Source organism: Ciconia boyciana, chromosome 5 (genome assembly GCF_034638445.1).
Source record: "Ciconia boyciana chromosome 5, ASM3463844v1, whole genome shotgun sequence".
Classification (NCBI taxonomy): domain Eukaryota; kingdom Metazoa; phylum Chordata; class Aves; order Ciconiiformes; family Ciconiidae; genus Ciconia; species Ciconia boyciana.
In genome coordinates, this window is record NC_132938.1 from 36,679,310 (window position 1) to 36,690,209 (window position 10,900).

At 38.5% G+C, this 10,900-nt stretch overlaps 1 protein-coding gene across 3 annotated transcripts; it reads left to right on the forward strand.

The window, feature by feature from the left end:
- The first annotated feature begins 3,992 nt into the window (after nt 1-3,992).
- CCDC110 (coiled-coil domain containing 110) lies at nt 3,993-9,753 on the forward strand. 3 transcript variants are annotated; one of them, XM_072862848.1, is made up of 5 exons: nt 3,993-4,205; nt 4,502-4,773; nt 5,817-5,882; nt 6,535-6,645; nt 7,421-9,753. In XM_072862848.1, the coding sequence occupies exons 2-5, from the start codon at nt 4,657-4,659 to the stop codon at nt 8,765-8,767; spliced, it is 1,641 nt and encodes a 546-aa protein (XP_072718949.1). In that variant the 5' UTR covers nt 3,993-4,205; nt 4,502-4,656; the 3' UTR covers nt 8,768-9,753. The 3 variants fall into 3 exon arrangements, with proteins under 3 accessions (XP_072718949.1, XP_072718948.1, XP_072718950.1); XM_072862847.1 differs by having other exon boundaries at nt 4,502-4,554; nt 7,421-9,752; XM_072862849.1 differs by lacking the exon at nt 5,817-5,882 and having other exon boundaries at nt 4,502-4,554; nt 7,421-9,752.
- Nucleotides 9,754-10,900: the final 1,147 nt, after the last annotated feature.

Consider the following 10,900-nt stretch of genomic DNA (forward strand, 5'->3'; position numbering starts at 1 on the left):
GGTCACGGCGTTTGTTTATTTCCTTCCATTAAGTGCATGCCTAGCTCTTCCCTACAATGTCACTGCTTGCATCGTATCATCTCCTCCTTATAATTTTTACTTTGCTTTGCCCCTGCATATTTCAGCAGATTTTCTTTTCCAAGATTGCAATCTGATAAATTACTGATAAACTTAATTTATGAAGCCTAGCAAATTCCAAAATATCATCTTTAAAGTGAACTTTAGGCTTCTTCTACCAGACTTTTCCCCCATTTTTTACTCTATGATCACCATTAAAATTTGAGGCTGAATTATGGATTCTATCAGCTCTTCCAAGCTAGCTCAACAGCCTGAAAATTGTTAAGAATGCTTCATAAATGTCTTCATATTTTAGATCTTTCATATAAAATTAATACTTTTTGGAAGTGGGGTTTTTCTTCCTCAAACACTACGTTATTCCTCAAACTTAGTAATAGAATCTCATAACTAATTGCCTTGTCCTTACTCAGGTAACTGCATGCTGCTGACCAAATCCTGTATCTCAGAATCCTGACTACTCCTTTCCCCATTTTACTTGTCAGTGCTTCCTGAATGCCGTCCACTCATTGCTACGTTTCTGGCAATTTTCAGATGCACTGAACTTTTAGCTGCTGCTCTATTTTATCTACTCCTGTCCTTGGTTTTCAGTTTCTTTTCCCTCCGCATCTCTTGTGAAGATTTTTGGGTGGTTTTTAATAAGCCTGTTGCATTGGAGCTGCAATTTAGATGAGTATCTTAAACAGGCAACTAAAATATTATGGAAAATAGCTCATGAGAGAAGGGAGGACAGCTACATATATCTCCACTGACTGCTAACACAGAACTAACTCAAACCGGCTAAACCAATTCTTCATTTGCAGCCAATTACCTAATGGCCCACTGTTGTTTTCTGTGATTTCGTGCAGTGTTTAGCTTCCTGGCACTGCTTTTGCACTGCAAAATTTTCCTGTAAATTGCATAAGAAATCCAAAAAGAACATTCTGTTATTTTTCACCTTTTTTCTTGCTGGAGAGGACCTCTCATGGGTCAATTTCCACTCATGTATTTATATAAAATGAAGTGCATGATATAGTTTATTTCTAAACAAAACAAGGTACTGGTCTTGTTTCAGATAAACGTGTACATCAGAATTTTACATATACATCAGAATTTTACAATGATCATATTGTTTTCAGGCCAATACTTCCATATCTTTTCAGGTCAAGACTTCCGTACCCATTCTCCGTTTGTCTCAAATTCGGGACCAGACACTTCTCTCTATTTAGGAAGCTGTTTTATTTTCAGTTTTCAAACAGCTGATCTTGTTTATTTAATTGCAAACAGGAGCTGACAACTCCAGAAGGCTTTTGTTGTTGTCCTTACTGTTCTTACTGGCTTTTCAGGAATCCAGGAAGATCACAATGCAGATATATTAAGAACAGTCTCTACAGCGCACGCACCCTCTGATGGCACAAACAGGCAGCAGAATATCATGAAGAAACTTCCAAGTAAATGTTCTTTTTCGGGGAAGATTTACAGTTTCATTATTTAGAACCTTTCTTTAGTGTTTAAACTGGTAGTATACCACAGGGTTTACTCTCTCACTAACTGAGATTCACACACAGACTCCTGGTAATACTAAATTTATGCGCTGTGTCAGTCAATTTCTACACGTATCAGTGGCAGAACTCACTGGTCTTAATGGTTCTATCTTCACTGACAAAGAAGATGCGATATTCTGAGAAATTTCCACAATTTGGATGGCTTATACCAGAATCATGAAGGAGGTGAGCCTGAAAATTATTTTTACATTTATTCAAACAGTGAATTTTTCTTGCATCACTAGTTCATTCTTCTTCGTCTTGCACTCCTTGGCAGCAAAGCCTTCTGCTGTCTTCCAGATCTTTCACGGTATAGCATGGTCTTCACAACTTACAAACATTTCGTAAGTTATCTTTGACAAAACAGCCCAATGTAAAAAAAGTCATACTTGATTTGCTAGCATAGCTTAAGGACATGCTGAAATGCCTGATTCAACAATCAAAAACATTAACCGTTAAAAAGCCATTCCCAAAACTTTAAGGGCAAATTTCTCCATCAGTGACTCTCAGCAAAAGGTTCTGATTCTAGTTTGCGGAAGAGTACTGAAGAAAAACCTCTGGAGACAACATTGTCACTAATGTTAGAATAGGATCAAAAAAAACCTCAAAAATTGTAAGCGGGGGACAGATTACAGTGACAGGTTTTATGTTCTATTAATTATGGATTGCAAACATAAGCCAAAACTTGTTTTTCCCCTTACGATGCCACAAAAATGAGAAAAAAATTATTTCTGGGTTGGAAAGTAAGTAGCTAAATGTAAGATTTATGTTTGTTGGTGTTGTGTAATACTGCTAGACTAATTCCAGCCACTGAACTGTTCAGCTGTCCCTCAACAGGTGGGAGGTTTCACTAACTTTGTACTTCTGCAAAAACATGTTAGAACTATTTGGAGAGCCTGAAAACCTTGAATATTACAGCTATGCCATTCTTAAGGACTGAGAGTCATGATCCCAGCTTAACTCTACATAATTGCAAACTATCCTTCCAAAATGATGTTCAAATGTACCATTATCAATGTCTTTGTTAGTCTGTGGAACTATAATCTTCCGATGCTATAAGCACGTGCATAAACTTTTAGCATAAGCACTGAATGACAAGTCCCATGACTGAATATTTAAAAACTCAAATTTCTTCAACATCTCCCACCACTAAACTAGTTAACCAATTATATTACAGATTTCATCCACTTTCTCCCTATTAAAAAAAAAAATTAGAAGAAATAACTACACGCAATTTGAAAGTGAAAGAAAAAGTTTGAGGTTGAATTTGTTCTTTCATCAACAAATCCTGCCAGATTTTTAGCTTTTATGCAATATTGGGTTTAAGAAAATATATAACTTTTACCAATTAACTCTTATACAAGCTTTAACTTAAGAGCCTGACACAGATCAGACTTAAAATAAAATTTAAAAAAAAACACTTTACCTTTGGTAGTACTGCTTTCCAAAATAATGTCAATGACATATGTTAGCAGTTGCTTTTGCAACCAAAGGTTTCCCATGAACGTCAGTGTTACAGGTGCTTTTCAAGAAGCAATCAGGCTTAACCACCTGTGTCTAATATTCCAGACTTTATGCACCTGAGCCCCCTAGTTACGTGAGGAGTCTTTCTACTCACGCAAATACAAGTTATTCATAGTGAACGCCTGCTCTTGTACTTCGAGCGCAGAAAACGTCAACAACTATTGTTCACAGATGTTTCAGAAGCTCCAAATATCTTAGTAGGGAAACTTTTTAATCTTTTTTTTTTTTTCCTGGCAGGATGAAACTACACTCGTGCAATCCCTGTTTAAATTTAAACAAGGTGTGGCAGAATATGACTTTTAAAATGTAAATGACAAAAACATGTATCACAGATGCCACTGGGCTATAGAGCAAGCCTGCCCAGAGTGACAACGCGTGGAGGTGTGTGCAATAAGAAGTAAAACACCAAACAACAAACCCCCAAAGAACAAAAAAAGAGCAGAGAAACACAGCGGAGGCACTCGGCGCATAGGCGCACTCTCCCCGGGGTTGCCGGGGCCGATTCTGAGCAGGCAGCTGGGCCGGCCCCTCAGCGCCGGGCGGCATGCCGAGCGGGCCGCCGCGCCGAAGAGGGCTGCCGCCACCACGGGGCGGCGGGGCAGGGAAGCCTCGCCGGGGCGCTCACTGCCCGGCCTTCCTCCGCCGCCCTGCGGGGCCTGCGGGCTCTCCGGGCCGCCGGGGGAGCTCACGGCCGGCCGGACACGGAGCGGCGGCCGGCGGCCCGCGCTGCCGGCGGGGAGGACGGCGTCGCGCAGCGCCACCGCGCGGCGGCGGCCGGACTCGAGACGGCTGGGGCGCGAGGGGCGGTGTCACCGCAAACTGTGATGTCATTGTCACAGACGCGGCAGCACGCCTCGCTGCGTCAGTGCGGGGAGGGGACCAGCGAGCTGCGCTCTCCCGCCTCCTGCTCCTGAGGGAGGCCTGGGGTGGCGTGGCCAAAGCGGCCTCCTGCGGAGGAAGCGGCACCGGCGGGAGGAGGAACGGCCCAGAGGCGAGGCAGCGCTGGAATGAAGGGCTATCCCGCCTTCCCCGGGGGCCAGCCCCCGCACCTGAGTGGCGTGGCGGTGACAGAAGTCCCTCGAGGTACATGTTTTGCCACGGTTGCTTCACCTCTTTCAAAGAGATACTCGCTCTTGGCGGGAGCCTGGGCTGCTTCCTGGGAGACCTTCAGACACTAATTCTCCTGCAGGTGATCCCGTCCTGTGCCAGGAACTGCAGCAGGGCCAGGCAACCCAGAGCAGGAGAAATAAGCAATTATGTCCGTCCTCAGGCTGGATAGCAAGGCTGAATTCTCTCAGTTTTCCCTTGTTAGATCTGAAATTGCTCTTCCTGTGAACTTCAAGCTCTGCTAATTGTAGGTGTGTCATTTTTACTTGCAGATGATCACACACTAGGAGCAGAAGACCCAACTGACCCACAAACAACATTGGAAGTAAGCTGGTTTGATTCTGACTGCAGGCAAGAGCAGGATGACTGGGCCTAAAGAGTCTTAGCTAGCAGACTTTCCATATGGTGTGTTTATTTAAGTATATGGATGTGCCTAGTGCCAAAACACCGCTGGCAAACTGGCCTGCACCAGACTTCACCAGAGCAGCAAGAGCAGCCCAGGCTAGCTACTGATTACAGGTGCCTTATTTCGGGAGCTGCTCGGGTGAGGTGTTAATTCGCGGTATTCGCAGACTTCTCTAATTAACAGCTTGTCTCTTTTACATTGCCCAACAAATGCGAAGTGGTTAATATGAATATAAATACAGTGATTGATTGTTTCAATATAATTCTAACTGTATGTAGGGCTAGGACCATACAACAAGAGCTGTCACTCTTCACTGATGTTTTTCAGTAAGAAATCAGACTTGCTGAAGTTTTCTGAAATTGACAGCATTACTGCAAACTATAATTTCCACTTGAATAATGACTAGCAAAGTATGTTTGGGTTTTGGTTTTGATATCAGTACAGTTGCATAACTCAAGTAGATGATGTACAGTACTTCTCTGCCCGCCTCTTTTCTTCCTCTTTTACGTTTTGGGGAATTTTCTTCCAAAGCATGGAAAGCTAGACAAATTTTGCTCTATGCACATGCTCATTCCTTTAGCTGAGATTTTGACTGAGCTTCTGAATTCCTGTGACCTAGGAATGATTCATTCAGAGAAAAATCCTTTGATCTACGTAAAGAATTCGCACTATTTATTTCAAAGCACTTCTAAGTCATTAGAGCTTAGCCAATATTACTTCTGTTAATGCAGAATACTAGGGTTTCCCTTTACTAATCCCAGAGACAGTCCAACTTTCTTATGTTGTCCAACCAGTACACCACAGTCTAAACCAGAAAGATGATTTTTGGAACTGGAGTATGAATTCTAACAGAAGCTCATTTGGTCTCACTGCAAAGACTAAGATCCAAAGTAATGCCAGATGTGACAGTGCTTTCTGTAACGTGAGCAACTGTCTGTGAAGAACTATGCTGAAATCCTTCCAATACTACAAGAAAGTTTCTAAATGGCTATTGGATGGTGAAAGAAGCATTTGAGGAACTCCTGTTGACTCAGGCTGGGTGAAAACAATCTTGGGACTGGAAAAGAAACATTATTTCAACTGAGAAAATATCCTAAGTCATCTCAATATTTAAACCAAAAAACAACAACAACGAAAAAAACTACCAACCAATTTTCTAATACTTATTTTATACATTTTAGATTCTTCAGCAACAGCTGGAATCATTTCAGAGATTTCGGCAACAGACTCTGGAGAATATTAACATGGTAAAAGTAGAACACAAATGCTTTTAAAATGCAAAACCTCCTGCTGCATTTTTAGATACTGCCATAGGTGTTTTAAGTAAGATCTGTCTTAGACTATTGTGTACATTAAGTATACATTTAGTCATCTGTCCATCTTAAAATAGCTGATAAGATAATCTTACTTCTAGGTTCTTGCTCTTTCTTAGTCACAGTATTATTTGGGGGCTTATAAAAACTATTTAAAAAAACTCACAAAAACAGAGGAAAAACAAAACTAAGCTGGAAAAAAAAGGCAAAGGACTAGATCCTTCTCTCATTTATATCACTGTAAACTCAAGGAAGCTCTGTTCTTTTCAAAGAAGTTAATTCCACATTATGTCACTGTCAGCAGAACCTGTTCCATTGTTGCAAACTGCAATGTTTCACAAAATGCTAAGCCGCCTTTTCAAGAGCATTTTTCTGACATCGTTTTATCTGGTTCTTTATATTAAAGCTAAATATCTGATGCTGGAAGGACATTTACACTTTGTTGGTTATAAACAGTTCCGTATTCCTACATGCCACTTCCTTCTGTTCTCTTCCAAAGAGAGAACTTCTTGAGTAATTGGATATTTTTGGAAAATTAAATATTTCTACATTTACGTTTTCTGTAAACAATCTCAATCTTTTTCAGGTACAGTCTAAAATCTGTGAGATACTAAATAAAAATATATTTGAAATTAAAACTCCACTATGTAGTTCAGAGAAGATTTTGATGACTTGCACACAAAGTGATGCATCTCTGGTATGTTTAACAATTTTTACCTACAAACAAGTTATTCTTTAGCTGGACCTTGGGTTTTGAGAGTGGTTTTTGGAAAATAACCCAAGGGGTGTTCTGGATTTTATATTAAAAAAAAAGCAAACAGTATCTTCTTCCTGAGATTTTTCTGGGTAGCAGAACTTTAGCCATAACTACATATACTATTCCCTCCCACCCATTATGATTAAAATTCAGTTTCTCTTCTGCACAGGTAAAACTGTAACCTGATCTTCCCCAGATTAATTTGGATTATCTTCAGTGGGCATAGAATGCAATGCAAAGCATATAGGGAGACAGGGCAGAGAGTCAAGGAGAGAAGAGAGAAATGAGGACAGGGATGAAATTTTGTCCCTCTCTTATGAAATGCTGAACAAACCCTACTTTTTCTGTCTATATTTAGTGTGAACTCTAGTTTGCCCTTATTTCTTAGGGTCTGGGATGACAAAAACCATCAAAGACAAACTATAGTCTGCTTAAGTCATCTCTCCTCTGCTGGAAAGATACTTAATCAATTTAAGACACTTACTTGGTATTTTGTGTCTGCTCCAAAGCCCAGTCCTGAATGAAATGGGGCCTATGATAACTGTTTACATTCTTTTAATGGGTAAATGGCACTGGCAGAGGTAAACTGTACAAGTCTTGATTGATAAGTGGCTTCGGTAACAACTTAGTTGTCTTATGCTTCCAGTACTGCGATGTTTCACAGTTTTTACAGCATGACAGGTTTTTTGTACATTTGTTTTTAATTGTGGGGTAGCTTACAGTAAATACTGAATCACTGCCTTCTAAGAGAAAAGTTCATCGTGATCAACAACCCTCTTCAGATGAGCATGTGGAAGCAAATTCCAATACTGGAAATGTCATCAGTGATATAAATATTCCACGCAGGATTTCACCTAAAACTATAGCAACTGAAAAGGTTGAAAATTCAGAAGATGTGTTTGGAAACAACAGGATACTTGCATTAAAAAATGAACATAAATGTGGACATTTGCTATCTGGCACTGATTTGGAGACAGAAAGGTTGAATGCTGCCCATGAGAACGTCATCTTGAGTGAATCGAAACATCATATACCTTTTCCCAAATTTGGGAAAGAATTAAAAAAAATAGACAATACTAACTATCCTACCAAGATGCTGAAACAAGAATTTCAGAAGTCCGTCCGTAATGATTTGGGTTTGTTAGCAGACAATACAGAAAAATCTGGCTTTTTATCCAGAGAAAAATTAAGTAACTTAGAAGAAAGTGCAGAAATTGTGACCTCTTTAGATGAATCACATATTGGTTTAGTTCCAGTTAAAGAAAATGGCCTACATTTTGATCAAGAATTTTATAAAGACTCCAAATGTGCCAATGTATGGGGTGGTTCTCCTACAACAGTATACAGTGAAAAAGCAGAATCTCAAAGCAAAGATGTACATAAAGAATTTAGAATCAATTACAGTGAAGGTGACAGATTCCAGGTTAATTCTTTTTTTGAGATGGTGAAAGATAAGCTACTAATGCTTGATAACAAAGAGCAACTAAAAAAAGAACAACAACAGACTACTTTAAATCAAACGTTACTGAGGCCAGGAAATCAGAAGTTCAGCAAAATCAAAGTAGCCTCTGAATATGAGGGCAAAATTGAAGCATTGCAAAAGTCCCTGAAAAATTCTGAGCATCTGCAAAAAACAGTACATGATCTTCCAAATGAAAATTTAGCTCTCAAGAACGAAGTGGAACCTCTTACTGTTACCATACAGTCTTCAAAAGAAAAAATATCAAGATGTAATATGCAAGTTAAGCATTTAGCTGAAGAAAAGAAAAGTGTGCAAATCCAGTTGGTTAAATCACAAGAAGATAACAAGGAATGTAATAAGGAAGCAAAGAACTTCTTAAGAAAATGTAAAGAACCCCAAAATCAGAAAAACATCCTTGAGGAAGAGCAGAATCAACTCCACAATGGAAACCGACATTCAATACAGACACAACATGATTTTCAAATTAGGAACCAGAAAGTAAAAGTAAAGATTACTGCTGTTACCTGTAAAAGAGAGAGGCGCAGTGCAGTCCTTGCAATCCTTGCAAAAGGAATGCTTCAAGTTACAAGAAACAAATAAAAAACTTAAGATAGAAATATTCCAGCTTACAAAAGAAAATAGTTCCCTACAGCAAGAGCCTGAAAGAAATCAGAGTGAAACGCAACAAAAAAAGAAAAAGAAACTGCAGAGAAATCTGAACTGTAAACTCATCTTCATTTAATGCAAACACTGGAAACCAAAAAACTTAACCTTGAAATGACCCTGCAGGAATGTTCTAATACTAAACAGATGGTGCAGAAGGACTTTGAGACAAACTCCAATCAGATAAAGTTTATACAGAAAAGAAACTCATGGCTGAACTCAGAAATGCAAAAGTAGGTACTGATCTTTTAAAGTCTAACTTGACCAGTGCAAACTGAGAATGCAAGAGGTTATCAACAGCAGTAACAAACGTCAGAGGAAGATTAGTTACTTAAGAAAGAACTGCAGGAATATAGACAAGACGCTTCCAAATATGAAAGTGACATTGGAAAATTGACCAAAGAATGCTTAGTATTAGAAAACCACCTGCAGACTACTGAAAATAAGTATTACAGGTTGAATTCAGCCATTTGCATAAGGATTATATTTATCTCCGATGCCAAGCTACAGCTCTAGTCTGTGGGTAAAGGAAACCTGGTTACCAGGTACCATGGTACTCATACCATGCAATATAACTGTTACTCTGAATATTCCACTAGAATTTGTATAGAAATTTCTCGTCCAAGTATAAAGCCTTGGAATATGATTCACAAGGTATAAGCTTTATTCTGCAATAGCATATTAGCTGATTTTCTTTTCCAGGCAATTCCTGATAATCTACAACAGTCTATTGCTTCAAATAAATTGTAATAAAATGTTTTCTTTTGTCAAACGTTTACAATTCTGATGTCCAGTCATTTACATGTTTTTGTTATGTTCTAAAAAGAACTGCCTGGTTTTTTGATACTTGGCTGAATTTCACAGATTCCTAAAAGCAGATCCTTACATAATGTAAGCAGTATAAAGAAATTTAATGAAACTGTGACAGTTTACAGGAGATAGAATTCTGTCCCTAGGATTTCAGAGTCAGAAGGGAATCTTAACGACCTTTTAGCTGAACAGCTTAGTACATGCCACAACATATCACTGCTTATTTCTGCAAGAATCCTAAATAAAGTTTAATCTATGTTTATGTATGTTTTAGATTACATCTAATTCTGGTCTATGTTTAATCAACACAAGGTACCCTTTATCTCTTTATACTAGATACTGACTTAGAAGGCTTATTAGTTAAAACATGAATTTTAACATTTTCAGTGTAAACAAATTCAGAGAACACGGTCATAGCTATGAAAGGCGCAAAAATTATCCTCTTGGATATAATCACTGCACAAATACTCTGATTTTCTCAGACAAGGGACCATGGGGAGGAAGTGTTTCTCAAAAATACTGCGTAAAATATTCTGTGAAGTTGAAGCTGCCTGTATGCAGTGTCTCTACAACACTATTAGGACTATTTTTTTTAGGAACTTCTTTTTTTACTCACTACTTAATAAATAAATCCATGAAAGTAAACCCATGTAATTAGTTATTGGTGTTTCCAGAACAGACTTAGAGGTAATGATTTACCTCCACTTTCCTATTAGTACAACACTAGGTGTACAAGCTCCTGGCCAATAAAGGGCATGAGCTCTTCAGAAACATAAAAATAATCAATTTCTTCCTATTTCTCCAATAATTCATAAAGACTGATTGCAGCAAATTAACAAGTATTTATCTGGTTTGTAATACAAGACTGTAAATGTAATAGAGCATGTTTTTGTATCATGACTGATACATATAGTAGAATGACTAAAAACTACATTAAAGATCTAAGACTAGTTCTTAATGCTTTTTCCTGTAAAAAAATGTTTAAAAGATACAAAAGGGTTGGTTGTGGTTTTTTTACTGGAGATAGGCAAAAGTATTATGCCACAATTTTGCATTGCACACCCAAAGTCAATAAGGACATTAAAATGGTAAATACTTGGGCTATTGAGTAGATGGTCAGGTGTTTAATTGCATTTAATGTTTGCATAAACATGAAGTTGCTTCAGATTGTAACTATTAAATTGTGGTCAGAATCAGTTATAAAGGTGCCTGGCTATATCTATACTGTAAGGATGTAGGGAAGCTGTTATTATGAAAACA

Coding starts and splice junctions, on each gene's coding strand:
- CCDC110 (XM_072862847.1), top strand. CDS start 4,130: ATGAAGGGCTATCCCGCCTTCCCCGGGGGCCAGCCCCCGCACCTGAGT. Junction 4,206..4,501: donor GGTGACAGAAGTCCCTCGAG/GTACATGTTTTG, acceptor TTTTACTTGCAG/ATGATCACACACTAGGAGCA. Junction 4,555..5,816: donor ACCCACAAACAACATTGGAA/GTAAGCTGGTTT, acceptor TATACATTTTAG/ATTCTTCAGCAACAGCTGGA.